Genomic DNA, 16,560 nt, shown 5'->3' with positions numbered 1-16,560 from the left:
GAGGGTTGAATTGCTTTTAAAATATACCCACAAATAGCAAAATAGTTTTCCATAGTTATAGATGAATATATGAGAAACATATCTAAAAATGTAAAATATGAAACAGTAGAGTCTTGTGCATTTTAACTTCCTCTCAGTGGAAAGGAGGGGGCACTATCCAAACACCATGCACAACACCGTCCTGTATTAGAACAACCTGCTCTCTGTTCCCAAGCAGGGCAGGGGGCGGGGCTAAGGTGGTGACGGACAGGATGGCTCTGGGACAACCACAGGGGACTGGCATCAAAGTTCCGCTGGACAAAAGTACATGGCGACTCCTCCCTCCAAACGGTTTATACTTTAGAGTTACTAATATTAGGTCATCAACAATGAGAAGTGGGGAAAGTAGCCGATATAGAAAGAGCTGTGACAACACACAACAGCTGAACAAGGTCACATAGTACAAAGTGGGACTAACCTCACCACGCAGACCACACACTCATAAACAAACAATCATTAACACATACTTTCGATGCTGGAGTCACTGCAGAGTGTTTTATTCAAATTATAATGTTACATAAAGTGTTTCCTCATCGACAACTATAACTTAAGATTAGACACAAATAAGTAAAAATTAAAATAGGTCGAATAGATCTGAAGTAAATATTTGTATTTGTCCAGGATTTTGTTTCGAATCTCTGACCAAATATATTGACAAGTATAAAATTGATAAGTCTGGTTAAAATAAATTAATCTTAAATGTCTTAATGTTACCATAGGACTATGTTCTAGTCTTCTCTTCTTTTCACATCTAAGGATCATTTAGCATCAGATCCACAGAGCACCAGGAGTCAGCAGCTATTCAGGAAACTTAAAAATACTCAAATCAGCAACTGTGCAGACCCCCACCTATCGTGTATTTCCGCTGCACACTGGACTTTACTTATACCACTTAGTGCTCTCCCTGAAAATAGTCCTGTTTGGCTTTGGACAAATCTCCTTTAACAATGGTTTCCTTTTCTTTAACAGGAGAGGAAATGTGTTCTATAGTTTTTAGGATCATGTTATTTTCCTTGGACACATGATAAATTACGGTGTCAATCACTTCTGAACAGCACACTCCAAGCATCACGTAGAAGCTGGCAAAATGTTTCCTGTATTCATTGCTTTAAACATTTACTCATTTATTACTCAAAAAGTTGTAGAAACACAAACAGAAACACAAGGATTATTACTTAGCTGACACCCCCGCTCATCTTTCTTACCCTGAATGCCAACACATTTAAGTCATATAAACTGTTTTGGCAGAACACTTGATTACAAGTTAAATTGTAAGCCATTCTTAGAAGTCCAGTGTGGTGGTTACTGTTAACCTGAGACCACCCTGAAGCTATGGCCCCATCACAAGGTCCGGAGGCAGACGGCTTTAATTCTTCTGACCACTATAACATTGATCTGACCAGACGCCTCAGCCAAGAAAAATACAATCTGTTTCATGCTCGAGTGAAGCTCAAATACGCGCAATGCTTTTGTGCCTTATTAGAATGAAGCAGACACCCTCACTAATGCAGGGTACGTTTGAGGATTAGGTTCATTACAGAGTTTGACCAGCTCTCAAAGACAGTTATTTGATATTTAGATAGATTGTATGGGTAAACTGCAACTTGCACGGTAATCTAGACCACAACACCTCTGTCACCCAAAGTCACTTTCTATGCCCTTGGATAACATTGTGCATTAAGGTACACTGTATGAGCCTTATTATGGCATTTCAAAGACATTTTCAGTTGAGCTTTGAGAGGCATGCACTTGTAAGGCATTATTATTGTTATTGTTGTGTCATAATGACTTATTTTCCTCTCAACAAAAAAAGAACAGCCAATGAATCTATTGTTAAACAACTGACCCCTTCTGGCAAAGGATTTATGAAACTTCTGGTGGGCCACATATGCACAATTGTTACCCTACTACTACTACCGAGTCCATGGGACTACTGTTTCAAGGTCTAGTTTTTTGTTGAAAATAAAAATAAGATCAGTGCTGCCCTCTAGTGGCACTGCATTGGCAAACACACAATATAAAGTGTAGTAAGTGTGATTTGAATATCCCTAGCTCTTCCATATTGTAGTAGGCTCTACCTGGATACTTGGTTGAGCTGCTTGCTGCTTTCAGTCGTCTTGCACATCTCTCCTGCCTCCCTGCCTACTGGTCTACTATGTTTTAAAATCCTGTAATAAAACAATAAATCATAAAAAGGACCATTCTTGAACAATTCATTTTTATTTATTTTTTTCACAAAGGTTGTTTACAAAAAGAAACATGAAAATAAAAATGTACCCATCTTTTGCATGTCATGCTGGCCATTTTAACTACATGCACAACAAAAAGATGACATAATTACTGTACAAAATGTGAGGGCAATTGACCATAAGCCTTGTTTGTTTTATCAAAGACGAAAGTATTACAAATGCATGTGTTTGTTTTGTTTTTTTTGCCTTGAACAAAGTTGTAAGACCAGGGAACAAAACACAACCCGCCCAAAAATGATCACCCAAATGTCAGAGGAGACCCCCAGCTCCAAAAACAAGGGACATGCCAAACAGAATCATGCTAACCAATAATATAAGAAAAATACAGGGTGTTCACTGAATAACATGTTCCCTTGGTTTGATTTTCTACAAATGTGACGTCAGAGGTATATGGTTTATTAACATGATAAACAACAAAATGATACAAATATTTGCACAGAAAACTGGAGAAATGGTCTGAAAGTCACTGAATTATGAGCATGTTCTTCTATTTAACATTCAAATACAGAAAGTATGGACAGTACAAACCTCTTCTATTAAAATGATGTGGGACATGACAGAGCACAGTACAAACAGACTTGAACGCCATTGCTAAAATGACCTGGTGAAAGAAGTATTTTTACATAAATCCCCCCCCCCCTTTGGCTGCTGATGCTGCTTATGTTATGCATGTAAATGTGTTTAAGGAACAGATTTGAGGTCCCATCTAAACAAGCCAGAGTTAAAAGGTTCTCTAGTGTTCTCTTAAGTGGGTAGTTTCTTTCACATAGGCATGGATTCTAGGCCCTCAGTCAGTGCTGACCTGCGTCACCTGAGCTTCCCCTGCCTGATTGGTTGACTGGATGAACATGGGCTGGGTCAGCTCCTGTCCCGCTGGCATCGTCACCTGCTGAATCTGGTACAACTGCTGTAAGATCAGGAAAAAAAACAAAGCATGAAAAAATGTAAACATTACAAGAAGTTCAAGAATAAATATTTTTAAAAGTACCTGTCCATCAGTAAACTGGTTAAATTGTTGCTGCCCTTGTACTTCTGACTGCGTTATCTAAAAATGAAAACTCAGTTTTAAAACAAAATAATCATTAGGAGTAAAACATCTGCATCATTTCGAATTATACCTGTTGGGTATTAGCAAGGGTCTGAAGCTGTCCTTGAACCACCTGAGCTCCGGAAACGGGTTGCGCTAGACGGATGTATTGTAGCTGACCTGCATTTAGCTGCACCTACACTCAAGAAACACAAGAGGGAGACAAAATCCACATCAATGCAAAGGTCACTGAAACCTTCCAGTCATCCTTTATATCAAGAGAACATTTAGCATTGCTTTGTGTTGCTGAGGTGTACAATTCAGCGGTGGATTTTGTTCAAATCTATTGTAAAGCATGCTCTAATCATTATAATATCTATGACCTCACCGGGATTTGCTGGATCTCGCCCGTGTTGGTGATGATCTGCTGCATGACCTGCATGGTCTGCCCCTGGGCCTGAGCCGTCTGTGCCTGACCTTGGGCTGCAGCTTGGACTATTTGTACTTGTTGGCCCTCACCCACTTGCATAGCCACTGGAGCACTCTAAAAAAGCACAACCACAAGTTAATGGAATATACAAACAGACAGAAAAAAGATCCCTACATCTGCTAAGGTTTAATCTGAGCAGTATGAAGGTCATGTATTGTTAAAGAGGTGGCAAGATGGAGGTGACAAGGCAGATTTCAGGCTGCTCGCGCTCTTCCGACTGTCACAGTACCCAGAATAGGCCACCTGATCGCTGCTGTGGTCATTTAAACAGCCTTTAGTCCCCAGTGTGACTTAGAGCAGAATCAAAGAGCAGACTGAAGCATGAAGATGTTGCATTTACCGTGATGGGTGTGCCTTGTGATTGCACCTGCATTTGCTGTAGCTGCTGCATTGTAGCGCCTTGCAGCATCTGATGGCCGTAAGAATTAACAACCAGGCGAAGGTGTTGGAATGAGAAAATGAGAAAAAGACACATGAGAGAGCAGTGAATGCAAGGACAACACACATGGTGCAGGCACAAGTGAAGGGTATGCACATGTTAGCAAACACAGGGATGCAAGCAGCAATGTTTTAGAAGCACATCTACAGATTGCCATTCAAAAAAATGATCTGAACATGTGGGGAACTAAAATTTATAAAAATGTTACAGTGGGAGTACACATAAACCAACTTCTTTTTTATTTTTTCAAAATACCAAATAGATCATCAAAGCAAAGTAAAGCTTCAACTTGAGTATACTTATAGGTACAAAAACCACTCATCACACCGAAGCTTCTCACCGGCTGTGTTAATGAGCGTCTTCTTTAATAGCCTATAGTGTAGTGTTGAGGTGAGAGTGGAAGTGTGACCTCTGCGCTCTCACAGCGGGGACTGCAGCAAGTGCAGGCCTAAGTGAGTCTGACAGCTCAGCTAAAGGCAGTCTGCTGAAGCAGCATTGAGCTGGGGCATAGGCCGCACACAACTTATACAGCGTTCATAAGCAAAACAAGTTGAGATTATTAGAAAGAGATGACCAAGAACTGCCCCATATTTATTAAATGTGCTGCCATATTTATGTAATGTGATCTTATTTCTATCATTTGATTCCATTGAGATGATATATCTTCAAAAATGTTTTGAATTATCATTAATATATGCCATACAGGACCTGAGGCTTAAGAGAAATTGTTATTTTTCTATGAGTGCTTCTTATGAGAGTGGTGATTTAGTTCCACCTCCCAGGCCATGGATTCTGATGAAGGGTGTGACTCTGGGTGTGTTTGGAGGGGCTGATATTTTTGCTGGTGGGAGAGCAGCTTCCACTAATATTGAATCATTCAGCAAAATGTTTGAGTTGAACTACTATCTAGGTCTCCGTTTTATTCTCCTCCTCCTCCTCTGTAATTGCATTCAGAGCCAGTGTTAAGCTACCTGTCCTTGCTGTGGCTGTGCAATGATGATCTGGCCCGGCTGAATGGTGGTGGCCGCCTGTGCCCCTGGCTGTTGCCCCTGCTGCGCGCCCTGCACCTGCACCCCACCAGGCTGTTGAGCCAGGGTGAAGTAGTACTGCACCGGCTCGGCTGGGGCCACTGACTGACGCACATCGTCCTGTGGAAAACATACAAAATCAGTTAGATACATCTCCATGAATTATTGTTAGTGTAAGAGTAGAGGACAACTGGCCTAATAAATAACCCATGGTCTTTGGCTGGAGGAGAGTAATGCAATCTGGACACAAGATCAATTACAGGAATCATACCAGTCAATTTTGTTCATGTCCACGAAAATGAAGATAAGCCCTTAAAAAATGTATGGGGGTCCAAATGCAGTGTGGGTTTATTGGGAGTAACTTACTTGTGTAACAAAATGGTGATATATTTAAACCAATGAGGTAGCTCTGATGACGTATGTCCATCACCAGAAGCGTAAACACCCCTCTCCCAGCTCCATGACAACACAGCTGAGAGTGTAGGATGTTTACATGCCTGGCGACAGTCGACGTGAACTCTAAATATGACATTTGGCTTTCTAAATATGGATCTCCATCAACTAGAACCCCCGAAATGGCATTTACTATAGGTTTTTGTGGTGGTTTTTGAGCATGGTTGTTGTACTGACAATGTTTGGTAAGAGGCAATAAGATGCTGCAAACATCCGACTGAAAGCTATAGCTGACCAAACCTGAAGCTTCCAGTCAAGGATGTTTACAGCGCCTCCAAATTGCCAAATGTAGAAAAGGTCCTGAGATTGATCAACACTTTAAATTAATTCAAATTGAATTAAATCACGAGTAAATATTCTTGATCACAGTGGTCTGTACCTGTCGTTTAGGAGGTTTCAGATCATCCCGTGGCACAATGTCGATGAGAAAGTCAAACTGGTCAAACTTTGTTATTGCCATCGCGATGTCATTCCTCTGTAAAAGCAAAAAATACACAACAAAATGTGTCAATGAGCAGTTTATTTTTTCACAAATGTAAAAAACAAAGTAATCATAATATTAAGATTTAAAAAGTGCCAAAAGTAACTTTACACATTTAAGAAAAACTACAAAAAAAAACAAAAAACATGTAAGGCAAGACATTCACCAAGCATGATCCCACCCTGGTATCACTATACCCTTCCTATATCCTCAGCGTTGTGTTGTGTGTGGAATTTTCCACAGGATATTGGCTGTCAGGACCCCCCATTGTGGCCCTCCCTGCACTTGGCCCTATTTATAGAAGCTTGATTAATATCTGGTAACACCAGGTCACATCTACACTTGTTCTATTGATGAGCGTCGCTATGGTGATCCCCATTGGCGTGCTCGTCTGACAATGGCATATACTGTGTCTGATCTGTACAAACACGGCCATCAGATTTGACTATAAAGAAAAGGCTTTACACAAAATGTAATTAACACTCAAACAGCAGTAATGCTAGTTATTCACAGCTATTCGTTAATCACATAAGCCAATTATTAAAATGAAAATACAGAACTAAAAGCAATGTTTTCTGAGTATCCAAAAACACATGTGCACATATATACTATGTATTCATCTGAGGGCTGTTAATCTCAGTGGAATGTGGATGGATACTCGAAGGGTTCATGTTCCGCTCCATAAGTTTCCCCTCTGGGACTTCCAGGTGGGACACTAGTCAATGTTTGCCAGGTTTCTCATCAGCTTTCCAATGTTGCCCGCTTCCTCTTCCGCTCATTCAACTTGTGGACAGCAGAGAGAAAAGTGCCACTGGACAGAAAATGGGTCACAAGCTCCCGCCTAGGTTAGCTTTCAAAGTCACTGGACAGAGAAACTAAACAGAGGAACCGTCCTCAAGGGGATGCTGGTATGAGGCCTCCATTTAGGAAGTCAATAAAAACAACATAAAGATGAGTGTGTACAGGAAGCCTACGCAGCACTATTGTAGACAGCCCCTCTTTGTTTATTCATAAGCCTCTATTTGAATGAATATGTTTAGTGACAGTGACCTGTAGTGTGCGCCTCTTGTTGTCCTCGGTATGGATCCACGCTCTAAGGGTTAGTTCTGTGATGAAAATCTGAGCAGCTTTGGCAAACAGCACTGGAGCCTCAGCACTGATCATCTGTCCACAATAAGAGGGCAAGTTATTACAATGCCATTTAACAACTGTCGATCACACATTTCACAAACAATGTTACAGATGTATCTAGATGCACATCATACATTTAAATGTACATGGTTTAATTAGTATTTATAAAATCACCCTCATTTCTTGTAGAAACTAACTCTTGAAAGGTAAAAGGTGCACACTTTGTGAAAGCTGCTGCGTCAGGGCTCACACAGGTGATCTGCTGATCTCTTTACCACTTTAAGCTCCTGCTTAACTCACTAAGGGGATAGCGCTCCTAACAACCCACATCAAAGTGACTATGTTTAAACCAGAGCCACTCCATGGGAATTCTGTTCAGAATGTTAAAAATATTTCATGTTCTGACAGCCAAACTGACACTCAACAATTATTTTCTACGTTGAAAAGTTGAACAGTTGCAAAGTTGAGGTCAACAATTCTATGAGAAGATGTAGTGGAGTCGCATCGGAACTCATATCGATTTAAGGGTCTGGCCTAGTTTGAAAATGGTTTGAAAAACTTTTAATTTATTCTTACCTTAACATCTTCATCCAGCTTCATAATTTTTTTGATTCGAGCCAGAGGCAACTCCTGCACACGAAAATCCTTCTGCAAGTACAATACCCCAAGTGGGAAATGAGGCAAAGACACTGAAAATGAATTTAATCTATTTTATGAGTCGTACTATCGTCAGGTTCCTGATCTCGTCCATGACACGGGGCCAGAAGGACTGCAAGGTCTGCTGGGCATCGCTGCTCCCCCCAAAAGCATCTGAAGACATCCTCTCTTAGTCTGCAGACGGAAGATATTTAAATACATAGCATATAGATTAATTGACATTTATTTAAAGCTCCCATTTGGAACAGCTATATTAGTTGGGTTTAACTCAGGAATTTCACCAGGCTGCTCACTGACAAAGCCTTGAGTCTTGCACACACAACATGGCAGTGGTAGTTTCACAGATATGAGAGGGTCATGTGCGAGTCAGCTGCAGTTGAGGTTAGCTCTGCTTTTGACCTCACGCACCAGGACAAGGGAAACCTGTTCATCAAACTGTATTTGTCCAAGAGAAACTGTAGTTTGCTTTTCAGAGTACACTCGGCAAAAAAGTGCCCTAATAGTCGTTTAGGGAAATGTTGTCTGTCAAATTTAAAGCATACGTTTGAGCTTGCTCCTCCGCGGGGGTAAGTAGGTTTAAAAGAGGATCCAGCAGGTTACTATGGTATGCCAAGAATCTGGTGGGAATATTGGCCTGCCTGTCTGAGCACGCACAGCTCACAGTGTCTGGATTGCACACTTTTACTTTGACTCTGCAGAAAGAAACATTTGGCAAGAACAAGAAAGAAGAAGGAATGGGTATTCAAAGTTATTTCTCTGACTGTTGCTTTGTCCAGTTGAGTTTAATAGAGCACTAAGACAAAGTGCCACAGGCTGCTCCGAGGAGGTAGGAGACAGACAGGCCTATATGGGTCAAATGAGAATTAGATGACAAAGAGAACAGAAGAGATTGGGGAGGTTTTTTCCATCCCTTTCTCTATCAAAATAAAAAAAACAGTACAAAGAAAGTGTTTTTTTCCCCCTACAATCTTAACTAAAACACACACACGGAATGACCCAAATTTCACATAAAATCTCAACTGTTGTGCAGAATAAACAAAACTTTAGCCCCACCTTTGGACACCGTTTAATGTGCCAATATTTTACACTGGCTAAATCACCTCAAAAGGAGGTGGTTGTTGAGTGCATTGATTCTTGACAGGGTCTTTCATTGCAGTATCGGAAGTTAATAGTACAGAAGCTGGATATGCTCGGTCATTTCACTTTCAGCAGCTTAAATCAATGAGACAAAATGGCAGTGAGGGGGGCTTCATATGAATCAATCAGCCGGCTCGTAGCCATGGCATGTGATCCCTTTGAATGACCTTCGCAATGTCTGCCGTTTTCTTTAGATTCCAACGTTTTACTTTAAAAGGCGCACTATACAACTTTTCTGGTGGAGAGTGCATCACCTGCTTGTCTCCATAGAGATGTTATTGCTTACCTAGAAGGTTCCACAGAATGACATTACACATATTCATCACCAGACCAAGTATCAGGTCAGAGCTGTGGAGAGGCAAGCACACTCATAGTGTGAATGCATATTCCAAAAGTATTTTTGAGCAATTATTAACACCTACAAGCAAATATGTGCTAGATAAATTTAATGCCATACTGTGGATTATTCAAGTCAAGGCAACAACATGGACAAGTAATTAAAAAGTTACATAGTGCACCTTTAAAGTCACAAGTGATCTGCCATTCTTCAGTACATCACCAACTGTCTAGCAATAGCAATACCAACAAATAAGAAAAGAATAATGCTCAAATACCAGATATTAGAAGTTGTGATCAAGTCGTAAACTGTAATGTTTTGTTAACTTTTGCGGCTCTTTCCCAACTGTGTATTTACTAAACTAAACAGTTCACAAAACCGGGAGCTCAAAGTATCATGGAAACTATTCTACAGCAACAGATACTGACAGAAAATAGCAAATGATTCACTGATTTGAAAATGAAACATGAGACATTTCTCCACTTATGTCCTCTCAAAATTTGCATTGACTCAAAATAAAAGACAAAATCTAATTACACATACTCCCCCCTCGCTCTCTCTGTGACCCCGTGACCTTCAGACAAAACATACAGCGCCTCGCACAGACCGCTGCAACAAGAGTGAAAGGGAAAGCAAACGTGTGAGATGACAGCCTGGTATATTTAAAATGAAAGCGTAAACGTGCAGCAGTAGATAAATTAAGACTTGCACGTCAAACTTTCTTCTTTTTTTACTGCAGGTGCAAAGCAAAACCTGTGATTGTTTAAAGTTTGTCTTTTGAATTGTGCAGTGCATGGAGCGGTTTTCAATTTGTGCAACGTCTTCTATGGTCTGGGTCCAGTCTCAATAAATAAACACAGAAAGTCTATGTTTTGCAGCAAAGAGAACCAAAATCTCCAAAACGTGTTAAAGCTGTACCAACGTATGGAGAAAACATTGGTCCATTGTACATTGGTGAACATGTACTAACTACAGTACTTAATAAAATTGGCATAGTACATGTTCAAAAGGTAATGTTTTAGTAGAAAACTGCATGGAAGCTAATTTAGGCTTTTTGTGAGTGGTCCATTACTACCATTTTGTGCTGCATACAGACTTTGCTGTGGTTGTTTAGATTCTGTCCCAGTACTTTATTAAAGCTACGGCCTCACTGTGTTGGTGGTGCGTCTCTCCTCTTCTCTGCAGTCGTGTTGTCCTTCATCAGGTCATGAACACAATGTGATGTAGGTGTTGGGTTTCCTCTGTGTGTGTGTGCGTGTGACTGAGGCCTTTGTCAATACAGTCCAATGCAGTCTTCCTCCTACAGAGTCTCTTCTTCCTGTCGCTGCAATGTTAGTTTCATGGTGCTTCTTTCTGCAATACTGTCCCTCCGCCTTACTTAAGCTCAGACCAAACTTCTCACAGGAACTCAATGTTGCAGTGGCTGAATCAGCACTATTGTTGTTCCCAGTCTATAGCCCTGTACCCTCTCTCTCTCTTTGACTGGATTAGAAGAACGTCACTTCAAGTGGGCACTCGCACAAGCAGCGGCGCCTCTCTCCAACTCTGACATCACAGTGCTTCACATGAGCCTTCAATTCCTGTCCAAATACAACTGATAGCCCTGCACACACAGAGGTGGGGATAAGAAAACACCACGCTATCACAAAGCCAAAAAATGCCTTGGTCATGAAGGATTCCTGTTCATTTTCTTGTTACGCTACTTAACCAGAACTGATCTGACAACCTTTTTAAACATTAGCCTAATTTATTGCAAACTTGAAATTTACAAAAATAAACAAGAAAATAATAAACATATTTATAATAGTTTTGATATCAAACAAAATGAAGGATTAAACTGTCCAGATAGACATGCAGTATTCTCTAAGAGTCTGCACAATTAAATGATGTTAATAAAAACTAATTATATAACTCTATAACTACTACAGTATGGTTTCTGGACAGCTTAAGGTTTAGAGCCAACTAAAGTCAATGGGATCAACAAAAGTAAATTAATAACGTTGCATTTGCCTCTGACAGAGCGGCTGTTAGACATGTTGACCTTGCTGAACTCAATCACAAATTTCACACACAAACAAACCGTGGTGTACAGCGCATAGAGTAAATGATCTACTTCAGCTAAACAAAAAACAAGAAGTTCTCAGGCAGCATTACAGATTAACCTCTGGTACAAGTGAACAGAACATTTTTTCACTCACATGTGTTTTATAAAGCACAGATGGAGCTACTGACTACTACTGACTACTACCGACTACTACCACTACTGTCATGCTCCTCTAATGTGCAGCTGGGCGAAACCAGCGGTCTGAGCGACCATGCAAACTTTGCCCTTGGTTCTACTTCAAGCCAACTCCAGGAAGTGCTAGTCACTGATCTCCCAAGGTCATTCAACGGCAGCAAGAGGGAAACCAGAGAGGGGTGGGGGAAGAGATGGAGGACAGGTTTTTCAACTTTCACTGCAGCACTTAACTGACCCCAGTGGCTGTGGACATTCTGAGATGCTTGATAAATTAAACAGCACCTCAAAGTCTACACCATCAGTTTGTTCCCTCTGTGAGGTTCACTTCCTGGGTCCACATGCGTTGCTCTCATCGCTGACAGAGAGCCAGTCTCACACTCACATTCCCATGACCTTCATCCAATGCTAGGCCTCGTCTCCAGCGTCAGTAGGCAGGGCTAAAGCTACCTGCATAAAATATAGCAGACTCCCTGGCTGCCCACACTGCCTTTGGTGACAGTGTACACATGTTCAAACACAAGGGGAGGAGGGACAAGGGCAAAAGGGCTAGAACACACAGCAGTAGTGGTCACCTTAGCGATAAGCTCAAAGACTTAGCTATGTCCAAGCACTTCAGTAACTTTGTTCTCTCCCGGTTAAGTCAACAATACAGTGTGGGTACAAATTACATTCAAATAGTATCCAGCCAATACACTGGGATTAGAAAGCAAGGGCTTCAACTTAAGTTATTTTTAGCCTCTCAGTTTCACCCCCCCAATGGGACTTTGTTTTGTCAAAGCACCAATGGAAACATTCAATTAGAGTACCCAAGAGGACAAACAAATCTAGTTGGAAGGAAGTTAGAGCGGAGAAAGAAAGGAGGCGCTCCTGACGCAGATTCCTTCAGATGAGATCAGATCAAATCATTAGGCTCTTCTGCCCCTGGAGCTGACAGGCCAACAGTCTGTCCCATCTGGGCATTTGTCACGGCCAGGGCGGGGGAGAGGGGTCTTAGGGTCAATGCAACCAGCTGCAGCACTGTCTCGGGGGACCCCTGACTTCTCAGACTATTAACCAAAATAGTGAGATATAGCAGTTTCACATGGATGTGAGAGAGTCTGTGCCACTGTCTGGCTCTGAAGGACGATGGAGGAAAGGGTCAAAAATAACTGGAGGCACCACAGCCCCCTAGACACACCACAAAACTAAAAAAGTAGCAGAAAGTCAAAAGGGCCAGGCTACAAAAGATGTAAAACGCATATACCCTTCACTGGCCAAGAAATCTGTCTAAGAAACATAACGGAAGGTTTTTCTTTCCAGCAATGAGAGAAAGTGAAGGGCACGCGCGCTCATAAACGCACAACTCCACTCTCTCCAAAGACAGAGCGACAGGACATCAGGAGCGGGAGGGGGCTCGGGAGGACGGCTGTAGAGGACAGACACTCGCATCACTGCGGAGCCCACGGACAAGGTTAACTATTTATCACGCTTAACAAACACCAATTCACTGCCTAACTAGCTGGAGTGGTCCCATTTTCAGTTTGGTCAATCCGGACTTACCCAGTGTCCTTCATGGTGAGCAGTTTGCCCTGCTGAAGCGCGGCGCATTTCCCTGTATTCAGCCAAGCAGGATAGTAGGAGCAGGGAGAGAGAAAAGAAAAAAAAAAAAAAACTCTTGACAATTCCTCCAGTCTCCAGATCTTATCAACAGACAAAAGGCTCTCCGGCTCCAGTGGACGGCTTAAAAAAAAAAACTCCCAACCCGGACACAAGTGAAGAGCAGCCCCCTCCCCCTGCTTTCCCCTCTTTGCTCCGCTGCCCCGTCTTCTTCAATGACTACAAACATCTTACTCCTGATCAAAACCCTCCGGACTCTCTCGCCTCCTCCACCAATGACGGTCCAACAGCTGACCTCTCCTTGTCATTGTTTTGGGTAACTTTTACACCGCTTTCCCCGCTCTTCTACCTCTGTACTTGGGAGCATCTTTGAGCCAAACCATGCACCGGGACAAACTAGAGGGATTAGCAATGGAATAAAAAAGCGACATCTCTCCAGACAACGATATAGCGACACTCCCGACTCCCAGACAAAATTCACTACAGTCTCCTTCCCCTTTAACATTCAACAGTAATCAATCTAGCATGCTACACGATACTCAAACCCCGCCTTAACCCCAGCTCCCGCCTCGTTTGCCACTTCTGACCAATGAGAGCGCAGAGGTCTTGTTTCCCATTGGACCAAGCGCATGCCAATTAGCGCAATAGAAGACTTTAGATCCACCCCTTTCTTCTGTCCAACCCCCTTTCACTGACAGCCAACTTCCTGCTCTAAGTTACCTTGAGCTACAAGATAGGGGTCAGGGGAAAGAAAAGAGGAACGTCGAGTAGAGAGAAGTGGAGAAAAAGACAAGCTAAAGTTGTAAAAAGCTCTTATAGTGACGGAGTTGGTGCGTCTGCTTGCCTCGCCATGGTTTGTCCTCCAGCGGTGCTCGTGTCTTCTGTTGCCGGACAGATGAGAACGGTTCCCGGGCTGCTCTCTGACAACTGCTCTCTGCTTATTTACAATGTCAAACTAAATGTCTTCCTAAGGCCCGCCTCCTCTTTGCTCCTAATGGTGGAGAGCACTTTGGCGACGGACTCGGCTCTGCACGGCATTGGCTGCAGGAAGGGCCAGGATGGGTGCCGCATGTTGCATCCACATGATTTAAAGTACAAAAGCATAACCGCTGTCTCATACGTGTGTGCAGTCCCACACATACTAAGGTTTTGTCCTTGTCTTCTCATTCATTGAAACCCACGCCACAAACAAACACAATCAGTGAAGCCACTCTGTTAAGCAAAATACAATCTGTTTTACTTGTATGGATGTAAATTAAGAACTTACACAAAATACAAATATTAATTATTGTGCAAATTACTGAAACAAGCCGAGTAATGAATGCCATTTTAGTTAAGTGGTCATTAGAAATAAGACCTTGGCACAAACTGTGGAGGGTCATGTGATGTAAAAGCAGCTATGAGGGAGTGCGTTTCATTCTTGGTTTGTTTGTAGACAACAAGACCTAAAAGATAGGTTAAAGTCTGTAAACAAAGACTGTGTTGTCTTGTCTGTAAAAACGACGCTCACAGCAACTTGCACAATTAAAACGTCAGCAATGTCACACAATGCCCTTCTTGTTAACCTGCCCCTGGTTTAATGAGAAAAGAACAAACTATACAGAGTAACCTTCACTATGAACAGGAAAAGTGTTGTTTCTTATTACTTCAAACGTTATGCTATATACAGAACATTCCTAAAGTAAATGAGTGTGACTTAGTTAAACTACATCTATAGCTCATGAAGAATGAATGCCACATCAAGCTTATAGGCAAAGGAATAGAAAACCTACCCCATCAATGAAAAACCTAGAGGGGGGAGGGGGACCGGAAGGATGGAGAAGGACAGAGAGGAGAGTCATTACAGGATGGGAGGGAGACTCAAGAGAAACAAAGCTCAATGTTCCTTTTGCTATTTTTGAGAGTAGCATGGGGACCAGAACAGGGTTGACACTTGTCCAGTTAATGGTTGTAGTGGTACTGCACAAAGATTAAACCGCATGATCACTGTATCACAGTTTGCTGCTTCTGGTTGCCTCATAAGGTTTCAGATACACACTGGGCAAGGACACTGCACTGTGGATCACTCTGTGATCACTGTTTAGAGGTAAACGCATACTTTGAGTTGGATAAACACACAGCTATGTCAGAGTCTAAGAAATGTGCGATGAATTGAAAAACAGAATTCTAACAAAAGGGTAATTGCACAGTTCTAAAACCAATGTCCGACTTTTTAAGAATAATTTGTAACCTCGTCTTAAAAAGTGGAAGTAACTTACAATCCAAAACACAGCACTAAAAATACTCAAAAGTAAGTCGAAAAAGGCCAAGAGTGACGTCCATACAGAACAGGCGTTAAATAGACAGACTAGAAGGTGTCTGAGAAGATACACGGAACTGACATTACCATTTGGGCATTGCATTTAATCGGGTCGTTTCATCTTCACGCGATACGTGTGTTTGTACATTTCACACAGAATGCTGGTAGAGGACGTGCAATTGTTCCACTTTGTATCACATAATTACATGCCTACAGCATTGTATAGTACAGTAGATCCATCAGCAATGCACATGACAGCGCTGGAGCTCACGAAGGATAGTTGAAGCACAATAGCGACCGCACTAAAATTTAACCACAGCTGGCGTAATTATCGCCGGTGGACCAAACGTCCGCTTTCAAATGAAAGTTTGTAAAGCTTTACAGTGCTAGGAAGGAGCCGTCTAACCAATAAAGACAAGGTTTGGATCTGTCCTTCAGACCAATCAAACCTCGGACTTGATTCCACCAATCAAGGTTTTAAGGGCTAAGTTCGTTCTGCAACTAGCGCCATTCGGGGCCCAGTGGGAACCACCGTTCAATTTCACATTCCGAAGAGTTGAGCCAACATGGCGGAGGTAACGAAGCAGTTTCCTGGCCGCCTATGAACCCTTCAGCGGGCCACCAATAAGCGCCGCTTTGAGCGGGGAGGGAAATGGCGCCTCTGTTCATCTTCCAAAACAATCGACTATTGGTCAAGAAAACCAAATGAAAAGAAGCTAGGTAATTGCGCATGCATTCACCTAAGCTACTTTATTTCTCACCAACATTTTACAGTCAAACATCAAGTCCTTTATTACTTACTTTGTTTAAGGTGTTCGAAGTGAAGCCCAGTTCAGCGTATTATTTATTTTATTTAGCTAGCAAGGGAAAATCAAGATGGCTGCGACTCGAACCGGAAAAAGCAATTACGTAAGAACGTGATGACGTAACTTGCGTCGTGTGACTTTAATTGAAATAA

The 16,560-nt window shown here is 42.0% G+C and overlaps 1 protein-coding gene across 5 annotated transcripts; it reads right to left on the bottom strand.

Annotated features, from left to right (window-relative positions):
* Positions 1 to 2,240: 2,240 nt before the first annotated feature.
* Positions 2,241 to 16,508, bottom strand: nfyc (nuclear transcription factor Y, gamma). Of its 5 annotated transcripts, none has more exons than XM_033975624.2 (11): positions 16,404 to 16,508; positions 8,062 to 8,168; positions 7,914 to 7,985; positions 7,257 to 7,370; positions 6,105 to 6,200; positions 5,216 to 5,392; positions 4,146 to 4,214; positions 3,704 to 3,859; positions 3,407 to 3,511; positions 3,277 to 3,333; positions 2,241 to 3,195 (listed from the first exon to the last, which is right to left on the bottom strand). In XM_033975624.2, the coding sequence occupies exons 2-11, from the start codon at positions 8,155 to 8,157 to the stop codon at positions 3,076 to 3,078; spliced, it is 1,062 nt and encodes a 353-aa protein (XP_033831515.1). In that variant the 5' UTR covers positions 8,158 to 8,168; positions 16,404 to 16,508; the 3' UTR covers positions 2,241 to 3,075. The 5 variants fall into 5 exon arrangements, with proteins under 5 accessions (XP_033831515.1, XP_033831518.1, XP_055081524.1 ...); XM_033975627.2 differs by lacking the exon at positions 16,404 to 16,508 and adding an exon at positions 13,247 to 13,889; XM_055225549.1 differs by lacking the exon at positions 16,404 to 16,508 and adding an exon at positions 10,620 to 13,824.
* Positions 16,509 to 16,560: the final 52 nt, after the last annotated feature.

This window comes from Periophthalmus magnuspinnatus, chromosome 11 (genome assembly GCF_009829125.3).
Source record: "Periophthalmus magnuspinnatus isolate fPerMag1 chromosome 11, fPerMag1.2.pri, whole genome shotgun sequence".
Taxonomy (NCBI): domain Eukaryota; kingdom Metazoa; phylum Chordata; class Actinopteri; order Gobiiformes; family Gobiidae; genus Periophthalmus; species Periophthalmus magnuspinnatus.
The sequence above is the reverse complement of the archived record's forward strand: the minus strand, read 5'-3'. Positions and strand labels throughout refer to the sequence as shown.